Source organism: Haliaeetus leucocephalus, unplaced genomic scaffold (assembly GCF_000737465.1).
Source record: "Haliaeetus leucocephalus isolate CR32 unplaced genomic scaffold, Haliaeetus_leucocephalus-4.0 Scaffold206, whole genome shotgun sequence".
Classification (NCBI taxonomy): domain Eukaryota; kingdom Metazoa; phylum Chordata; class Aves; order Accipitriformes; family Accipitridae; genus Haliaeetus; species Haliaeetus leucocephalus.
In genome coordinates, this window is record NW_010972642.1 from 13,188,326 (window position 1) to 13,210,182 (window position 21,857).

The following is a 21,857-nucleotide window of genomic DNA, read 5'->3' on the forward strand; positions in this document are numbered from 1 at the left end:
GTTCTGTAATGCATTTCCTTTAAAGGACCATCCTGTAGAACTGATGCGCTCTTAGAATAGGGCCAATCACACGCTTTTTGGCATACAGGGATATATTCTGGAATAGTGGTCCAGTGAGCAAAGAAGAAACGTAAAACAATCCCACCAGAGTTATGTGTACTGTAAGTGGAATGACAATCCATACAGAGAAACTTAGCAGGAAGGTAGATGCGAAAAAATGGAATGCTTTATAAACAGCAGACACAAGGCTTCATGACAGTTCACAATGAATTGTACCCAGTGATACAGCATCATCACATCAGCTGTACAACAGTAGGCCTATACAAATCTATTTATAGCCTTTTGGATTGCCACTGTGTGAAGAGCTCCCCTGGATCTGAAGGGCTCTAGTTCAGCACAATACTTGATCACTTGCCTAACTTGGAGAAAACAGGTATAACTTTGCTGAATTGATGTTTAAAAGCTTTGTGTCTGCTTGGAAACGAAATCACAAGTACTCTTGAGCTACTGTGAATTTAACTGATGAACTCTCCAAAGTTCATAAGTGAACAATGATGCAGACAGAACAGCTGATGAAAACTTTTCCTTTTCCCTTTCACGTTTGTTACCTTTTCATTTTCTTTCCTTTTCGGTAACCTGCTATACTTTGCCATGGACACGTCATGTTCTGTAGACAAGGAATATTATTTTTTTTAGAAATGTGATGTGTGTGTGCGTAGATTAAAAATGTCTTCTGTGATATAATAGGTGCATACCATTAGAAACAAACAAAACACGGAAACATACCATTGCTAGCCAGGCCAAAAAGATCCTTCAACGTGCTTACTTCTGGAAAAGAGAAATTAAATATTCAAAGTAAAAACAGCTGTAAACACTTTGTTCAACTGAGACCATTCATGGCACATTTAATGCCTAAGTCACTCCAATCCTTTCAAAGCAGAGATGCATAAGTTGTGCCTTGTCTTGAAAATGATAAACCAGATCAACTGCTAGAGAAATGAACAGGCAGATAGCAAATTAAGAGTTGAGCGAGTTTACTTAATTGAGCAAGTTATCACTATGAAGAAGATTCCTTATCTGCCAGTGTAATTTACCTAAAGAAGCACCATTTAAGTATGCTTGTTATGACAAAAGGCCCACCACTATCATAAAAGATAGGCAGTTCTGAACAATTTCCTGACAATGCTTATGTGATATCTAAGTCCCAGAGACATATGAACTAAGCCCCTTTCCTGTACATGAGTCTTCATCAACGTGGAACATTTTTTGCAAAGTTCCTCTGTGAAAAGAAATATGTATCTAACACATCTGACTGCTGGCTATGATGCTTACAAAACAAACACTGGCCATGAGTGTCTGATGCAGGTAGAAGGAAGAGAAAGTAAACAGGCAACTCAACTTTCACAAGTGTTGGGTACAAGCTACTCTCAGTGTCCATACCAATGTATGCTGCAACCGGCAAAACCCTTCTCAAAAAGCTACAGAGAATGCACGTTCACAGAAACAGACATTATGCAACTGTGAAAAGAATAAGGGGAAATTGTACAATGTCATCATGGTCTCTGATTATTTGTAACAACCTACACATTAATCAGCTTCATGCCACCTTTTTCTCCCTAGAACACTTCCTCATGACTTGAATGTAGAAAGACCGCAAGTCTTCTCAGGTGTGACTAACTTGTACCTAGAGGTTTCTACAGTATTCAATACATACACGTAACAAGATCAAAAGTAAAAACAAGAACACAGTTAATCTTCCTCATTTAATCCTATGATGAAATTTCAATGTGGCCAGGCCTCTACTAAAAATGTTGTTCTACAGACTGGGCCAGAGAAAAATGGATGTTGTGATGGATGAATGGATAGAACAAAAAATATTTTGACGTCGAGGGAAGCTGAAGAAACTTTCATTTTTTGTCATGAAGCAGCTCAGGCTTTGGTTGCAAGCTTCACTTGCATTTTCCTTTTATGCCTTCTTTTATGAACCAGACTGCAGAATCCGTAAAGATGGGAGCACAATCACTAAAGCCACATTAAAGAGGTGGGAAAGTGTTTATAGAACCAAGATCTTACCATTCAAATACTGCTTTATATTTGACATTATATTATAAACAAGACATCCAGTGACGTCTTCACAATTTCAAATGAGATGCTATGATATAAGGAACTATTTTACTTAACTAGTCACTATTTTGCTGTAGTTGTTTTGTGTCCCATCAAAATGATGTCTTTAAAAAGTACATTAACAGGACTGAGCTTAGTGAGTTGAGAAGTGGACTTTTTTAAAAAAAAAAAAAAAAAAAGCTGCAGTAAAAACTCATGTTTCTGTTGCATGAGTAGGTTAGAGTGTCCTTGACCTTGAATATGAACTTCTTTCTTTTGAAATGACACCAAATGTTTGCATTATTGCTCTGCTGATTAAGTAATGAATTCTCAAGTTTGTGCAATCAGGTTACTTTGAACTACCCCTGAATGGCAAGGATTTAAAGAGGACTGATTCATTGAAAGGGAGGGAATACCCTATACTCTGAAGTTGAAAAAGCATTCTTGCTTGTGCTTTTCAAACAAGCCCAAACTTCTGAAGTGGGATAAATACTGTTTGCAAGCCAGATTCACTGCTAAATTTTCCTTCTTTAGGCCATTATAACATCAATTACTTCAGTAAAATTACACTAGTGTAAAAGCAAAGTGATCCAACAAAGAACAAAGCTGTGTATTTTCAAACTTGCACCATATGGTGCATAAAACGTTATGTGGTGAACTTGTACTATTTAAGTCTGAGTAAACGCAAGCACCTGTCAATGAAATTCTGTAGCAAAAAAAAAACCACAAAAAAACTTTTCTCTGAATCATCAAAGAACAAATTGTTACATAACATTATGTCTCAGTTTATTATGAAATAAGCAAGAAGGAACACATGAGGAAAATTAAAACTTAAAATTTACCTGTGAGATCTTTTTCCCGAAATTGTATTATTGGTAGAACCATTGTATCTGCAAGTTGTTTTGCCAGTTCAGAATGAAGAATATTGAGCTGAAACAGAGAATGGAGGAATGCTGTAAGACACAGCGTAAATAAAAAAATTAAAAATAACAGCACTCTACACCTGTTGAAGAAGCGCACCTGCCATTTGTGCCCAGCAGACAAAAAAAGGGTATTATGTACTTCAATATACTTCAGTGCTTAAAATACATTATCTCAAGATACGTGAGACAGGGGGATTTTCCCCTAAACGCTTAATTCCTGCCTGTTGTTTTCCACAGATCCAAGAACTTTTCAGTTCCCACATACCGTATTAGGGTAGTTCAGTTGACCATTAATGCTAATGCTTAAGCCAACAGGATTTAATCTGTAATTAGCCTTTAGTAACCAGTTTTTGTTAGTCTCTATACCACAGGGTTACAGTCCCACTACCATGACTAGAATCTCTTTCCATTTATGAGGGTTACCCAGGACACGATCACAACAGGGGGCAAACACAATAAAAGGTCCCATTCAAATATTCTACCTTTGGAGCAGTTTCCCATTCCTGTTTTTTTAAGTGTTTCTCTAAAATTCAGCATGTAGAGACGTATTTTAAAGCACTCGTGTGACGCTGTTTAGGACAAAGGCAAGGCTTTCGTGTCAGCAGTGGCATGCTAAGAATATTAGATGGGTTCAGGTAGGACAATTGTCAATCACACTGCTTGAGTGCTTACACGCTGACATGACATTCTGCCCACTTGCACGGTATCCTGGAGGCCTCTAAGCCGGGATATGCAGGTGAAGGTGAAGTCACTATTTCCCACTAGACAATACAAAACTAAACCAGGATAATTCAGCGCCTGTAGAACAGACAACTGAGAAACAGGTACAGGGGGTAGCTAACAGACAGAAAAGGAGGCTGAGGAATGGAGCAAGTTCTTGTGAGGGAAAACATGACCCACAGAACCGAACAGAGAAGCTCTCAGCTTCCTGCTCCCAAATGGGATGGTTCTTTTGTACCTGGGAAGAAGAAAGTTCTTGTTTTGATTTATTTGTAGTTTACATAGACAAGTACAAGACTGTGACAATAAATGCTCCTTTCAAGTATCCCCCAAGAGCAGACCTGCAATGGGAGAAGCCTAAGGGAAAAGTTAACCTCTGGGATTCTTCTCATTGTATTGTTAGAGTTATCCATAGGCTCTAAAAATTTTAACTTATTTTTTGCCCCACAACCCTCCTATCTCCTCTCCTCTCCCAAAAAGTAGACCTCAATACAGCCTTTTGCCTTCTTAACAAAAGTTGAAAGTAGATTAACAAGAACAACAACACTTTTCTGATGGCACAGCCCTGCTCACAACAGAAAGAGTGATGTGACAAATGATACTTAAGCAATAAGGACCTAGATACTAAGATTATATTGAAATGTTATATGGGCAGGTCTAACAAAAGCATTTAGAAAGACTCAGTACTCAGCAACAACCTACAGAGAGTAGAAGTGTTCAGTGCACACAGCTGTAGCACCTAACCTGCCTTCAGCAGGCACTTCTGCAGCCTCCTTCAGACATCTCTGAATTCTGTGTGATGTCACAGCAACTAAACTGCAACTTTACTAATTCACGGCTGCCCTGCATTCATCCCTGGCAGGTTTTGGCTCAAATTGCAGTGTTTTAAGCTTAAAAATGTAAATGTCATTTTTGAATGGAATTAAATTAAAAAATGGGCTGGTTTACTCTCTTTTCTAATTCCCTTGTTTAGGATGTTCAGCTTTGCTCTACGGACAGCATGTGGGATGAAGCCACAGAAACAGCTCTAACCATTATGAAGGGGTGATTACTATACTTCTTTTCACCCAATAAATGATTCTCTAAAACCCAGGCACAATCTAGCCTTCAGTGGAAAGGCTCAGAATCAAAAGAACAAAGACAAAAAGAAAAACTACCAATATTCCATATTGTAAAAATAGAATATTGGCAATTCAAATTACCTCATCCACAACTTTTGAAAAGTAATGAAGGGTGGATATCACTTCTTCATCTCCTTTACCTAAGGCAAAATGCTGAAAATAGAAACACACATTTGGTCTGTAAATCAATAAAGGTGAGTATAAAATAAAACGTGTTTCACTACAAAGGTAATGAATACTCCTACAAAATGCAATAAACAATAAAAGTAAATGGAAAAACAGTAACTCATTAATATATACTCTTTTACCCTGCTCCTCTTGTTTTAAATGAATGGGTATTGGACAACATATAATTAATGCTTATTATACTACTTTTAAAGTCATAGTCGTATAATAGGAACAAACTGGTTTGCATCTTCATGAATTTAACAACTCATATGTTGCACCTTTTTTTTTTTTTTTTTTTTTAAAGATTCTCAGAAGTGACCTAACTCCCTTGAACACGCTGGGGAGTTTTACAACAGCCTTCACATGAAACCAAGTAAAGCCAATGCCCTAAGCACTTCTGGAAACCACACTGTTTACACAGACGACTTGACAAAGAAATCAAAAGCATATGTTGAACATACCTGCTTTTCATAGGCAAGGAGCTGCTTCGAAAGCTGTTGCGTGGCAAGACACATTTCATTCTACAAACAAAATTGACATGTTAACAGAAATAATGAAAGGTCTTTAGCTCTTCTGTTACTACTACTTTGTTACTAGCTCCTTGACTGAATCTGCAACTACTTACACAAACATTCAGTTGTATGCAAACAACCAGTCCCAAAATAGTGGCATAGAGAAGCAGTAATAACAGCTACACTTCAGACCTAATCAACACACAGTTTGTTTAACTACTTTGAATACAGGTAGGATTTGGGGTTTAGTTTTGGGTTGGGGTTCCCCTCCCACCCCCCAAAATAACAAAACTAGAACAACCTCAAACAGATAAGCTGTCATACCAGCATAAGAATGCTTCATATTGGTTAATCATCTTTCCCCCAAATCTACAGCAATAAATAGAAACAGTAGATGTGCCTTTATATAATGCATTCATGCCCAGGGAAGGCACTGATGCAATTACAGTGCTTTAAGTTGATACAGGAGTACAAAACAGCACATAATTCTGTATTCGCATGGCTAAACTGGCCAATGAAGGTACACACATCCTTAAGACGTGCTTAAGCAAAGCAAGACTTGTAGGGAGGTTGTATAATTTTACTTGACAGCTGGAAAAAAACAGACAAGCATTTGGATATGTCAGTCTTTACTCAATGTATTCCTAACAAGTGTATCAACTCCTCTGTTCCCGATTTGTTAACAATGACTTAAAACTGGAATAAAAGAAAAAAGGAGAAGGGGGGAACTGGGACCTGTCTTAACCCCTGTCAGATCCCTCTCTTCCTCAGTAATGCAGAAAACTAGCTTAATTTCATTATAAACCTTAACATAATCTATTCCTCTCTCCAAATACATAAGGCCATAGAGAGTTTGTAAAACTCAGAGCAGTCTCTGAACTGCTTTAATAGCACTCTTTATGCTGGGGCTGGTACAGAAAACCATTAAAACTGGGACAGAGTTTGTGCGCTCTCTTGTTCTCCCTTGTCATCCTGAGCATGCGGAGCATGGCACAGTTAACTATCTGGGCCAGAGATTCTGAAACGCCCTTTACTTTGGCCTGATGCCACCTCTGACATACTGCATTACAGCCTGGTGCTTCTGCACCACCTTGGCATGCCAGGAAGGAGGTTAATATGGACAGCAAGGCCCAAACACTTAGCCAGAGTCTTAAGTATGCCCAAGTGCTCAGAAAGAACAAAGAGACATAGCCACAGCCTAGGTAACAGCGGCTGTATGTGAACATAGACCAGAATAAGATGGGTGAGCTAGTTCTGACCAACTTAAAACACTATGATGATAATACTCACAGATAGCTGGAGATGGGAGAGCAGAGGCCTTCCAAGGTACAAACAAGGGCTCAGAACCGAGTTAATCTGGGTCCAAACTCAGATCATGTGCACCCCATGACTATTCTCATCTCACAGTGATGGATTATTCTTGTTTCTTGTCTCAGACCAATTAGTAATGAGCATTACACTCAGTAACAACACCAAGGATTCATGTGAGATTTGCAGGTTGGTTATGCAGACCGTGTAGTTTTTAATATGAAAAAGCTTTACACAAATACTTGGCATTTAAGTATTTCCCAAGCCAGTGAATGGAAAAGGATGTTGTGCTTTATAATAAATTAACAAACCTTGTTAAGGGCTCAGGCAAGGATAGGAATGAGCCTTAACTATCTGCCCCCAGGCTGTAAGAACACCTGAGAGACTTTGCCACCTTCAAAGTGGGAGCTAGCAAGCAATGACTTAATGACAGGAAGGATGAGACTCCTTCTGTGTGGACTGATGACATTAAAGGGTTTGTTTGTTTGAATGCATGTGGGTGGAGTCCAAAGATGAATTTAAAATTACAAAAAGAAGCAGAGGTTCTCAGACCTACGATCTTTTTCATAAACAGAACCTTCAAGATAGAGCTGAGTAAGAACTGCAAGAAGATGAAGTCCTCACACAGCAACTGTGATGCCATCTGTCAGTTGTACAGCTGGGTCAGGGCGAGAGAAATTTTTTGAAATAAACTGCGTGTTAGAAACATTCCTCTCTTTTTCCCTTTTTGTTTTGGTTCACTTATTCCTGCAAAGTCTGCAACTGTGTGGTCTGTTCTGAATTTGGAAGATAAATGCTTCTGGCTTAAACTTGCTAACACTAAAAGAAGCTTCAGAATAATGGGCTGACACCAAAGGCATCCTATTCCTTTGTGTTAGCCATCCTCAAAGCTTCTACCAGTTTGGTTTTTGAAGACTGGTCATCAATTTCCTCACCCAATATCCAAAGAGTAACAAAGAGCATCATTACTCATCTGTGTGGGACAGTTTGAGGATGGGCAATGCAAAGGGGTGTGTGGAAGAAGCATCTTCCAGTGATCGCCACTCCCCAGGAGCAGTCTCCAGTATGTGACAGGATAATAGGGGAATACATAAACCCTGAGGGTCTCAAAGGGTTGTAAGTTAACAACATTTCATCAAGTATATGATCAGGTGACAATAATCACATATAGACCCCAAGCACACATTCATGGCATGCTACTCCAGGTACGGAACAAATTGATGGACGGGCCTGACATAAAATTTACTTTGGGATTTTGGGACAACAGTTCCACACATCACTGATATCCCATTGATGCCAGCAGGTCACATTTTTCATTTATAGGTTTAGTTCTTTGTATCAGAACACTACAAACAAACTTGTTACTCAATCCCTACCCATGTGGAAGAGTTAATCCTGGGTCCTTCATCCTCCCTCCCAACCTCTGTGTGACTTTGTTCCCTTTAGAGGTACAAAATCATTCATTATATCACTAGGAAAAAAAAACCAAAACCCCACAACAACCAAACACACCCCCCCACACACCACCCCCCACACCACATCACACACCCCCAACAGTTGTAAACAAATCAAATTAAGCTAGCAAACTGAAACACAGCCACAATGCATAAAGAACAGGAAACTGGCAAAGTGCTCTGCTGACCTCGTGGTAATACTGCATTGCTAAGCACACTAATCTGGGAAAGTTTGGTTTAATCCTCCTCCCATTTCTTCCTAATCAGCCTTCTCCCTCCCCTCCCCTGGTACTAATCAGTCTCAAGACTTAAAAGTTATTTGCATTGCTTCAACTGACAAATCCACTAAATGCAGGCAAATTATTTTAACAGGTTTTATCTATTTTCAAAACATTTTCCCATGGAATACAGCAACATTCACTTCTTTTATCCTGAAGTGACTGAAATTCAGTATATACTAGGAAAAGAAAAACTACTATACAATCCTGACCGCCTGCTCAGATCTCTTACACATTACTTTGACATTTCAGGATTCATTATTCATTTCTGGAGTGGGAGAGCTATTGATGAGATGATGTATCAGGCAGAAACCCAATAAAATCCTGAACAGAAATGCAAGTATTCTAAATTAAGGCAAAATTAACCAGTAATGGGCCTCGCAAATACATTCACTTTCATTAGAAGATTTTACTTAGCAGGGAAAACATCATTGCAGCATTAATGTAAAAAAGTATACTAGAAGGAAAGAAGAAATTACTGCGTGCAAATAGGTATCAAGTAATCAGTTATTATTACAGACGTGCTGTCTTTTTTTTCTTTTTTAACCTTGGCTGGCATGCTACAGCATGCTAGCCCTAGGAAAAGATTTTTATAAAGTTCACTAACACCAGTTCACATAGATAGGGTAATGGATGTGGTGTCTTCAATGTAGCATTAATCTACCAGAAATGAAAAAACCCAATCTCAAGTTAATTCAGTACCTCACCCTGCCTTCAAATAAGTCAGCAAGAAAGTGTCCAACTGTTATTTTCTGATCCAGTGCCAGAGCAAAGGCATGTGATTTTTCTGGGTTGATTCCACCTTCTTCATCATCACCTTGATTCACCAAGCTGTTCATATCATCAGAAGAGAGTATGATTCTTCTGTAACCGGTTTGTAATAAAATCTCCATGCCACTAACAATTTAATAGTGACACAGTCCATTCCTTTTTAGGGTCTCTTTTTGTATTTTTCCAAAATAAACTCTGAGGGCTAATACACTGAAGTCAGAAGATAATTCTATAGACAGTGGTCTAACAGACTCCAGATTTGAGGGCATGTAAAGGATTAAGCTGAGCTATAAATTAACTTCTAAAGACAGAGAGCTATTCCAGCATGTCCAATTCCAATCCCAATATAATGAAGCTTTCTGCAAAGCTACTTTCCTACTCCAGCTAAAGCTGGCATTTTTAAAACTCTGCAAGTAACCAGCACACAGAACTGCCAAAGGCTTCTTCTTGTAAACAAGCAAGATACCGGTAAAGGTAATTTATTCACTCACCATGTACATGCAGAATGACATATAATAAAATTTGGCTTACATCTAGGAAAGCTTAATGCCTGATAAATGAGAAAAAACCCAACAGGTAGGTGGTTGAAGGAGGTCCGTGAGGCAGTTGCAGCCTTCTCATCTTTTCAGAACTAGGGAAGACATTTACTTTCAAAACTAGGCACAGCACAGAAAGAACCAGGTCTTGATACAACAGTTTTACGCAGCTCTGTCTACATATGCATGTCACCCTCCTACAAAACAGAGTTCTCCAGCAATCTAGTAAATGTTACAGTCCTACAGGCTTAGGTTTGCATATTAAATAGCTTGGAAACATGAACCCAACGGTAAGAGAAGCTAAGCCTCACCAGAGTGCTCAGGCTGCCCAGCACTTTACAAGATCAGGCTCACATATGGCTTGCCCTGCCGCTGATTCACAGCATGGCATTCAGTCCTCACAAATGTGAACCGTTCAGCAAAGGATCATCTAATAGCTTCAAGAAAGGGAAGGCACTAGTCAAAACTCTGCTGTAAAACAGCAAAAGCAGCTATAGTAGGATGGCTAGTTCAATAGGGAAAGAATCTCTTCAGTTTTTTGCAAAACAATTACTATCAGCAAGGCATCCATACATTTATGCCTCCTTGTAGTACTCAAATCTCTAGATCCTGCTTAGCACAATGTTAACTTGCTTCCAGGCACGGAGACAACTCCAACTTCATAGGCAGTATTAAAACCAAACTCCCATGGGTTTGTAAATACATTAGTTCTCAGGTGATAATGCACTGCTTACCTCTGTTGGCAACATATGGTGAATACGCCTCAGGAAGCACAGAGGTATATGATGCAAACTTTGAATATGGAACAATAATATATACGGTATTTCACAGAAGTCAGTGCTGACTGTAATTTACTGCAGCTGTTGTTTTTTCATTTCTGGTAGATTAATGCTTGATTCAAGACATCTCTTCCATTACCTTATCTATGAGAACTGGTGTTAGTGAACTTTATAAAAATCTTTTCCTAGGGCTAAACTAAGACAGTTTGTCCTATCTATCTGTCCTATCTGCTCTCTTGAAGCTTCTCTATATGGAACTGAAAGTTTACAAAATGTTAACTTAAACTTTATTGTTTCAAAATGTTTTGGGAAAAAAAAGTCTTATCATTTGAAAAGGCAACACAGTTGTTCCCTCAGACATGAAAAGAAAGCAATTAAAAAAAACTGTATCAGTGCTTACTTGTTAGTTTAGCAAGAACTAATTTAAGAATTCTTAACACCTGGGGTTAGCTCTGCAACATAATAAATATGAAAATCCATGCATGCCCTAGAGAGCTTGACACGTATCTACTGAGTTACATATAGCCTAGTGAAGTCAATACACAGGAAGATGAAACAAGCAGCACTGTTGAAAAATGCAGACATGAGGTATCATGAATTCAGGGAGAGAAATAACACTGGTATAAAGCACCACGTAAAATAGACCTGGACAGATACAAGTTATCCTGATACCCAGGTAATGTGGTACATATAACCCAAGACTATTCCGTAATTGTCAACAGTTTCCTTAGGAGTCTGGACATAAAAAGGCAGTAGAGCCCCAGAGATTGTTGCTGCTTTGCCTGTGTGACTCTGGAATCACAAGATAACTGCTCACAGAGACACAGATGCTGAACAGAATTACACTTCACAATTTCCATGCTGTTCTCTCTCTGGATATATTGATAAAGGCAACATGGGTTTATTTTTATTCATCTTCTGTCATCACTGCTCTTAATATCTAGACAGATTTGTCAGGAATAATGAGATGAAACCTCTTTCCAATGACAAAACACCACATCTTACTTTCCTCTAACCTGCTTAACTGTTTATCCCTTCTAATAGACAGTAGACACACAACAGTCTACTGAGTTTCTAAATGGCATTTTGTTTCAAGTGAAGATCCCAGCTGAGCCATTTCTATAATATGATGAAGAACTAGAGATGATAGTAAAGCTCTGAAAATAATTTACTATGGCAGTGGGAAGTCAGGAATGTAAACTGGGCACACTCTGCTCATACACCATTGCAAGAGCCTCAGCATGCAACTTAAGTAAATGAAGTTTTCTAACGATCCCTGCTTGCTGCACTACATATTGCTCAAGTAATAAAATGTCTAGAACGATGAACACAACATTCTCAGAAATCAGACAGCAGTAATTCCATATGCAGCGTCAGGGCTTGCTTGCAAGGAGGAAGAACTACAGGAATAAACTCTGTAAGGAAGATTTCCTCTGTAAGACCACTAACATGATAACTACTTCAGCGTACACTTCAGGGTACCACAGCACAGATGGGAGAACTACAGCAGGAAGTACAATATGTACTCACGTGGACGTGGTTTACTTGATGAAGACATAAAAATGCTTAACTATATTTACACACATGGGCTTGCCAGATCAACCAAAACTCACTCCTTGAGCACAGCTCATACATTTTGTTCCTGTGACTCCTGCTTAATCACGGCATCATACACTGCATCTGCCTTGTAGTATCGCAGTCCCTTTTTCACTAAAAATTCCATTTGCAAAATAGAGTCATGATCCCATCACATCTGGTGTGGGTGCTCAAAGAGGAGAGAGCACTGTCCTGATCCTGCACAGCAACCAGGGGCTTGTCACGCATTGAGGCCCTTGCACCCAAAGGCAATCTGCTAGCAATACATCACCCAGCTGCAGCCTAGTGTTATTGGCCCTTCCACATCAAGTGGCTCCAGGTGCCTAGGCAGCATATCCACTGCTACGCCCTGCGATAGGATGCTGCAGATCCCTCCTTCCACTCTTGGGACAAAAGCAATTTCAAGTCATTTCAAAGGTCCATCTACATCATTTACTGAATCCCATCCCAATGAATGCACCCATCCCAACAATTGCCCTACTGTCAGTAGAAAAGTTAAAGGCATGCAAAATGAAGTCCTGCTTAAATATATACATGTAAGTCTGAAAAGTTAGGTCTCCAGCACCTAGCAGAAACCTGTATCTTAAAAAAGGGCAAAAAAAAAAGGAATGTTCAAAAAGATTCTTACTTTCCTAAGTGTTTCAAAAAGCTCTGGGCAAACATTGCTCTTGCACTCCTTTCAAATGCACTGATCCAACTATTTAGAGCAGCTTGAGCTGTCAATCTAGAAACTTACTGCTGCTCTGCACACAAAGCAGTGTTTTGGGACACATATATGCATATATCCACATGGATAATTAACAGCATGCAGTTGGTACTAATTGCTACTCCCCTGAGACTTTGCACTGCATCCATTCGGAACCATCAACTATTGTTACTTGATCACAAACTACAGTGGTTTGAATTACATGGAAATCTAAGTTTTCATCACAAACTTCTAGTAAACTACTCCAGAAAATCTTGAAAGTATGGTTGAGACATCTGAGAAATTTTAAGAGTTCAGAATTTAGTTAGAAAGAAAACACGATTAACATTTTTTAAACTGTCATAACTGTTTTGAGGTGGCATAAACCCTGATTTTTCAATACTGTGGACTGGTACAACCCACTGCTGTTTTGTCTGACAGCCATGACACTGATTCCAGCCATTTTTATGGTCACTGCTTCAAAGTAGGTCAGTAACTAATTCCTATTTTACAGATAAGGAAATTAGAGCAGGGGATGACAATGACTTTGCAAAGACAAAATTTAAGTCAGGAAAATAAAAAGGCAAATTCAGAACCTGGCTTCTCAATGCTCTCAACTTCTACAGTCTCTCTACTAAATCTCATTCCCTCTCGAAATGAAAAGGGTTGGTAGCAGTTCCTAATACGCTGCTATTGAGGCCCAGACAATGTGTCTCCTAACAACACATCAGCAAAAGTTGATTTTCTCTTGTGATTAGGCGGCAAAGAAATATTACACATAGGTTTTTTTCTTAACTGTCCATTTATGTTTATTGCGCAATTCAGCATTACACTTCTCCTTCTACAGCAACTGCAATCATAAAATTTTGTAATAAGGCCTGTGCCTCTCAAAAATTGAGGGTGAATTCAGTCAGAAAGTGTGTCTTACTTTGAAATAATCAGAAACGGCTCCTGGAAAGGATATCTTGATATTTGCAAAGCTCAATAAAATTAGTCAGAAATCAATGTTAGCCTATACAACACCACCATTCTCTTGGGAATTAAGCACCATATATGACTGAATTAAATATTTCCATTAATTTTTAAATAAAAGAAAAAATCATAATACTGCCCCAACTTTGGTGTATTCTTTTAGATCTCATCCAAAAATATCAATACTTTTTAAAGCATATATAGGAAAAAAACCCACACAAAACGTTTCAGTTTTCTCTTCCACTTACATAATTAATATGACCTATATATGCTTTGTTGTTACTGCAATGCCATTTTTTTGCCACTACTGGATTCTGAGAACACAACCCCAAACTGAAGTCACAACACATAGTGATTCTCAAGGAATTAAATAGCAGAAGCGGCAACACTAAGTACACTAAACGCTGAGCCAGTGTCTTTGGTAAAGTCGCCAACACTGGCCACTAAACCTGAATTTTCCTAAGTCAGTCATAGTGTAGTGTGCTTTCCTCCACATCCTTACAAAGCTTGACTTTGAACAACTGCTATGTGCCTCCCATCTCAAAATGGCATGAAACTCTGACGAGGTATTGCAAGGAACACATCCAATATTCACAAGTGACTGAATATTCAGATCAAATTAAAGCAGGAAGTGTGCAGGAAGAAAGTGGCCAAGAAGTGCTGGGAAAATGAAGTAGATTCAGTACTACTGCAAGGTACAGATGGGTAAATGTGCTGAAGCAGTGAAAAGAAAGAGGAAATGTCATAACTGTGGGGCAACAGAAATGGAGAAGGCTAAAAACCAAGATGAAAAGGAAGAGGCAAACCAAAGCAGACCAAGAATTTTTTCATGAATCACAGGCCAGAGTAACCACTTCCTGAAATGCCATCCTAAAAAGCATCAGCAGGGGAAAGCAACGTTATCCACAAGCTGGACACTTCATAATCAAACCGCATTTATCCTCCCCTTTCCTTCTTTCATCCATTTCAATCCTACCTGCTCTTTGGTCTCAGACTTCTACCATCCAACATGCCCACACTCTTGTTACTCTTAAAGCGTGGCTCTACCAAAATGCCCATCAATGACTTTCAGTGCTGATTTCATGTCACCTCTCCAGCCCTTGGCTACACGCTTGTCCTGGTTTTGGCTGGGATAGAGTTAATTTTCTTTCTAGTAGCTGGTATAGTGTTATGTTTTGGGTTCACTACCAGAAGAATGTTGATAACACACTGATGTTTTCAGTTGTTGCCAAGTAGTGTTTAGACTAAGTCAAGGAGTTTTCAGCTTCTCATGCCCAGCCAGCAAGAAGGCTGGAGGGGCACAAGGAGTTGGGAGGGGACACAGCCAGGACAGCTGACCCAGACTGGCCAAAGGGGTATTCCATACCATGGGACATCATGCCCAGTATATAAACTGGGGGGAGTTGGCCTGGGGGCATCACTGCTCAGGAACTAACTGGGCATCAGTGAGCAAGTGGTGAGCTATTGCATAGTGCATCACTTGTTTTGTATATGCCAATCCTTTTTATTATTACTGTCATTTTATTATTGTTATCATTATCATTATTAGTTTCTTCCTTTCTGTTCTATTAAACTGTTCTTATCTCAGCCCAGGAGTTTTACTTGTTTTTTCCCCAATTCTCTCCCCTGTCCCACTGAGTGGGGGAGAGTGACTGAGTGGCTGCGTGGTGCTTAGTTACTGGCTGGGGTTAAACCATGACAGCGCTGTATTGTTTTCTAAGTATCTAAGCTGTGCTGTAAGCCTCTGATTGCTCTACATTTGCACAGGATCCAGGACATGAAGACTTTGAAGCTCTCCCAAGCTGGATCTTCCAGGTATAGGTAGCTAAATCCTGGGCAGATATCTCTTCCAAGTCATGCTATCAGTCCCCCAAAAGAGCAATCCTGCCAAATGGACATACACGTACACTAGTTTTATACCTGAAGTGATTCCTGATAAAAATCAGACATTCAGTCTTCCAGTAAATTCAAAATACCCCCATTCTCCTCATCTCCCTGTGTCCTCTGATCTACTGGTCTAAGAATAGGAAAGCTGTTGTTTCTAAGGGACTCGGGTATCTAACCTACATAAATACTTGCAAAAGTTCCACAAGACACTGCGTATGTCTTTAAAGACCTAGATATGGTATTTTGAAATATCTAGTTTTATGCACATGGGAATCCTAGCTTCACTGAAAATCACTCAGATTTACAGTAATATTTTCCAAAGCACTGGATATGATTTACAAGTTTTACTGTCAAAGGGATTTAGTCATCTAGGTCATGTAAGCACTTCAGAAAGTGTTATTTTTTTCTGCTCCTGCTCTCATATGTTTCACACTGACTACTTTAGGTACTCAATTTCAGTATGACTCAAAAGTGTACATTCTCTCTGTAATCAATGGACATAGACAGTTCCTTCCAAACGGTGAGTCACAGCACCTAAGTCAGATGCCTAAAGTCAGTGTGAATACTTATCTGTGTATTGTGTCTATGTTTAGGCAAGCAATTTTGTCAAGGCTGGCCTTCCAATGTACCATAAGGTAAGGATATACCACAATTTTTCTTTCATTAATTGTTTGGAGACAGACAAAGCAGATAAGATTTTTTTCATGCATATGACTTTTCTGAACATCAAGGCAGGAAGGGGCTGAGATATCAGATGGAAAACACCCACAACTCCTCTTAAACCACAAGAGGTGCAGACAACTTTAATGTAAATAACAGCATCATAATAGCAATTTATCTTCTACTCCACATCGAACAAAAGAAACACAAATGAAAAATTACCTGAGCACCATAGACTCGTTGCATTGCCTGAAGCAACTGGTTTGTATATTCAGTAAGGGTTCCTGCATCTTCTTCAAATACGCTGAGCAAAGACCGAGTCTTCAACAGAAGAAAAAAAAGCAAATGGTTTTAGTCCTGAGTGAAAATATTACAAAGAACCATAAATGACTGTAAATAGATGGTAGCAAAAAATACAAATCAATCAGAAATAATAAGCCTTTAACTTTGCATGATTCTGTTTATTCAGAATCTCAAAACATATAGAAATTAGTTCTTCTATTACGAATAGGTAAGCTGAGGCATAAGGAAGCGAAGTGATAAAATGCTATGGCCAAATCCTGACTCCCAGTCTCTTGCTCTAACTAATAGACATTCCTCCCAAGATAATCAGGAATGTAAAAAATCCTGAATATCTGCCTGCTGACTACAGTAATCCAAACCACGTTAAGGACTCTGGGTCAAACACCACTGCTTGCTCACTTCTCTAATGTCAGACTGCATTAAAAGCACCCCTTTCCATGAGATAATTTACAGAGTATTATTCACTCTCAACTGTCTTGAGCAACTTTTAAAGGGCCACTGCCAAAGCTAGCTGACGTAATTGGACCAAACAACTGAGTGTTCATCTACAACAACAGGCAGAGAAGCATACACCCACTCAGAGATACCCCGTACCTTCTCCATTCTGCTAGCTCATCCTTGTCAGAAAATGGGGAAAAAAGAGCATAATGACTTGTGTTATCTTAAAGACATGAATTCCCTTGGTTTGTTTCGGTGGAATCAACAGGAGCAAAGAATTATGTTGCTGACACAGCTCCTGAGATGGGAAACAAAGATATCTTGGAATAATGCAGAGCTCCAGAATTTGCTAGATCACGACAATAATGAAAGAGAGAAGGCTGTCCCTTTAACAAAGTCATGACCCATCCTTAGTCTTAACTTTGGTAAATCCAATCCATTTGATGCTAACTGGTAATGTCTTTCCATCTGTACAGCTAATTTATATGACATTAATTAGTTTCATCTGCTTACATGAGGGGCACGCAAGAACTCAAGTACTTTCATAATCACGTCAGTCCTGCAACAGAGCAAGCATTTTATCTGTCCTCCTACAGGAATCTCTAATGTACCTTAAGTATCCATGTTCAAATCTGGAAAATTTATTTCAAAGATTTAAGATAGTTTTAAGTTACTCCACTACTTTAACAGTAGGCACATGTACTTCCCCAAGGCGTTTATTCTTCTCTGCAAAACTGCCCAGACTTTATGTTTGTCCTGAAAAACTCAAAATCAGCATCCTTCAAGAACCCTGGCCTAAGATTAACTATCATTTCATCTCTGGCGAGAAGTATCTAAGCCAGAAATAAGCATTGCTCAGCAGTTAAAGTACATGACTTGGGAGTCAGTACTTGGGTTCTGTTCTAGACATTGCACGGGAGTACTTCCATACTTTGAATAGCTCTAAAGCTCTCAACATTTCAGTCTGCTAACATGCTAAACTGCTACAATACTTCCTAGCTTAGAGACACTGGCAGTCAATGCATTTGGGAAACTAGTTAGAGATCTCAGCATGTAAGGAGATATGTAATACAAAGTACTGTTTTCAAATAAAGAGAACATAAAAACCAAAGAATGGAAAGAAGGCCAAGTCAATGAAATGAATACCAAGAACCCAAACTTATAAAGGACCTTTGTGCAGAACTTCCCTACAAGGACAGTGGCATAATTTTGAGAGTTTGCCACACTAAGCTATTATTCCAGTAATTGAAAACATATTGCTCTTCAAAAATATCTCATTTTAAATGTTTTATCTCCAATGATGCATTAAAGCAAGCAAAACTAATGTCAACAAACTATCTTCTATCTATACAGTGCTCACCTTCCTTATTTTGTGTTACAACAGCACATGAAATGCACATGGTATAAAGATGGTTAAAAAATAAATCTAGGAAAGGCAAAAATGATAAAACCTGACACAACATTTATCAAGACAAATCTCAAGCCAAGAGTAAAAAGCTATAAAGAAATTGCCTGAAATAGGCTACAAATCACACATTTCTGCATGCTGGAAAAGGTTTCCAAACACAGGAATGTCAGCTACATTCCTAAATCTTACTGAATTTTTGCAGGTTCAGTTTTTCAGATGTCTAAATATGGGTTGACGTAGAACTGCTCTGGGAAATAATTTCTGAAAGTCTTGGCCTCAGTTATTAGCACATTCTTCAAAAATAATAAAAACAATAAATGATTCAAGCAGTTTGGAAGTTATTCTTGGAAACTTGTATATTTAAGAACACCATTTTAAATCTGCAACAAAATACCAGCATGTGTGTATTTTTGTTGTTGCTGTTTTGACAAATTCTGGAATAGCAGCTAATGCTGCTGAAATAAACCAGTAATCCAAATATTAAGCTAACATTTACAAGGCCTCATTAATAGCACCATTATCTTGGCTTCTGGAAACATAGGAAAAGAATTTCTACTTTCATGTATTTCCCTTGGTTTTAGCATGACTGTTCACATAAATTTCTCTCCTATTTCGTGGCCAAACACTTCAAAATTAAGACAATTCTTATGGCCTTTTTCAGCCAGTGCTTGGGAGACAAATCAAGACAAAAGTACTATATGGTTGGGGAGAGAGAAATCAAGCTTCAGAAAACTGATGAAGAAATAACTTTGGCCTAATTCTCTTCTGTCTTGCATATAATTTACATACTTCACACAGTTTATAAAAAGTGAGGTAATATCCTCATTTTAACATCCCTTTGCATTGCTGTAAGTGACTGCACAGTGTAGAGGAGAATCAGGTCACTTTACACAGAAGTAAATGATCCTATAAGCTGCTATGCTATAAGTTCTGTGGGACAGAGACTGCCTTTTTGCTTTGATTTTGTAGCACCCAGCTCACAGAGGGACTCTGTTGCACTGTGAATCTAAAGCTCTCTCCACAAAGAGAGTAATAAAAATATAAAAGACTGAAAAAAATAACAAACCCCTGTTTCCTTGCATGAAAAAACAGATTTTAGCAATGCTGGGCCATTATAAAAATTAAACAATGCCCCTCCCTCCCAAAGTTGTAGGACTTGAACAAAAAGCAATGACCAAATCAAGCCAAAACATCCTGCAAATACTTGGGTTTATGCACAGCCTGGTATTTCCAGTAATTGCAAAGAAGATGCTAACAGCCTTCATTTCAGGTCAGAAGAAAGATGAAGACCTCCAAATTCAATTCAGTGCATTGTTCAGGTGCTTTCAGTCAGTGTACATTTTTAATCATTGAAGGAAGTGTTGACTGAAAAGGTAAATGAGTTCACTTATCCTGCGTGTCAAGTTCTTCAGCTCCAGAGTGCAGCAGGGAGGTTAAAAATGTTAATAACTGCTCGTAATAAATCTAGCACATTTTGGTAAACTCTGAAATACAGAACAGTTCAGGTTGGCAAGGAACTCTGCAGGTCACTTTGTCGAAACTCCTATTCAAAGCAGGGCTGACTGACATTACATCAGGTTACTCAACACTTCTTCCCATCGAGTTTTGAAAATCTCCAAGGATGGAGATTCCATATATGCCACATCAAACAGATGATGAAAATCTTTCTTACTAGGATGGGATTTCACGGAATCACAGAAAAATGGCCTAAGAAGAGGTGATCAAGATAAGCCCCAAGACTCATTAAGTCCTGACAGGTGCATGTCCAAGCTTTCCTTCAAAATGTCTCATGGCAGACTCCATAAAACCTTTCACCAATCTGCTCCACAGCTTACCTACTCATTCCTCCTCCTGATCCATCAGCAGATGAGTTAGGATTATAACACAGGGCTACCTGGGAGCAGGATCCATGCTTATCTACCTTGCCCTCCCTTCTTCTTTCCCAGCTTCACCAATTACTTTTGTATCTCTGTCTGCACCACGCTTTGTCCTCAAGTGCACCTTCCTCACCCTTCTGTGAAATTTCCACGCTTTCCCCTTCCCCTTACTTCTCTCTCCCACCCAGTCACCCCTCCTTCCATCCCCCTTTCCCAGCTCTCGAGGCCTCACACCCTTCCGCCCCCTGAAAACATCACGACATGGCACGTTCTTCGCTGTGGGGTTTCCACGCTCCTCAGGGGTCACGTCTGCAGCTGCATCGCCTCACGGCTCCCAGCAATGGGGCACAGTGCCGGGGTGAGGGGAGAAACGTCCTCCCCTGCCTCCAGTTGGGAAGGAAAGGGCAGCAACCGCCTGTCCTCATTTCTTGGACTCCTTCAGAAGGAGGTCGTCTTCAGCGGGTCCACCTCACCTCATCTATCCTCACAGGAAGCCCCTGTATCTGAACTACAGCCCTTGGGACTCCTCACCGGAGCAGGGACGGCGGCAGTGACATTCCTTCAGCCCACTTTTGTCACCTGGGCCAGGTGACTCAGCGCAGGAGCCTCCCTTTCCCTCAGGGACCTCGGGGGAAGCCAGGGCACCGAGCCATGCCCACCTGTCCTTCCCCAACACACCTCACCTCTTCAGGGCAACCCTTACGCACGCCAAGACAGGACAGCGTGAGGAAAAAGCCAAAGGAGGGGTTTCTCTGAGGAAGGCGAGGAGAACGGGCGCTGTGCCCCGGCCTCCTCACACCCCGCTGGGGTGCAGCCCTCTTACCCGGAGGCCCCCTGGAGCAGACACGGCCTGTTTTTCCCTGACAGATGCCCACGGGGAGACCAAAGCCTTTCCCCGACGCCACCCGGGTGCCGTTTACCCGCTTCACGGCATCCCTTGCTCCCCGACGGCTCCGGCAGCCGAAGTCACCCTGACCCGCTTCTCCGCCCGTCGGGAGCCCGCCCTGCTGCCTTGCCCTCCCGCACCGCCCGCTGACACCCCTCTCCCGGCGGCGGGACGGCTGCTCCCCGGCCCTCCCGAGGTGTCAACCCACCGCCCCGGCCGGACCCAGCGAGCTGCCCAGCGGCACCGCCGCCACCTCAGGTGCGTCACACCGGCGGGGCGACCGGGCTCTCCCCGGGGCAAGCGGCCGCGGCACGGCTGCGCCCCCCGCCCCGGCTTCGCCCCTGGCAGCGGGCCGCTAACCTGCGGGCTGTCCTGCAAAGCCTCTTCCAGGAGGAGTTTGTCGACGGCGGGCATGTTGGCGCGGCGGCGCGGCTGGGCGCAGGGAGCTGGGCTGCGCGGCGGCGGACGCCCG

The 21,857-nt window shown here is 40.5% G+C and overlaps 1 protein-coding gene across 1 annotated transcript in view; it reads right to left on the bottom strand.

Moving 5' to 3' along the window:
• Positions 1-21,837, bottom strand: part of APPL2 (adaptor protein, phosphotyrosine interaction, PH domain and leucine zipper containing 2) — a 36,705-nt gene extending 14,868 nt beyond the window's left edge. The window contains exons 1-7 of the mRNA XM_010566327.1: positions 21,746-21,837; positions 16,696-16,794; positions 5,497-5,556; positions 4,949-5,020; positions 2,946-3,033; positions 787-828; positions 609-667 (exon numbers count right to left, since the gene is read on the bottom strand). Of these exons, the coding sequence (XP_010564629.1) occupies positions 609-667; positions 787-828; positions 2,946-3,033; positions 4,949-5,020; positions 5,497-5,556; positions 16,696-16,794; positions 21,746-21,799 (474 nt within the window). The 5' untranslated portion in view covers positions 21,800-21,837. The remainder of the gene's footprint in view (positions 1-608; positions 668-786; positions 829-2,945; positions 3,034-4,948; positions 5,021-5,496; positions 5,557-16,695; positions 16,795-21,745) is intronic.
• Between the last annotated feature and the right edge of the window lie 20 nt (positions 21,838-21,857).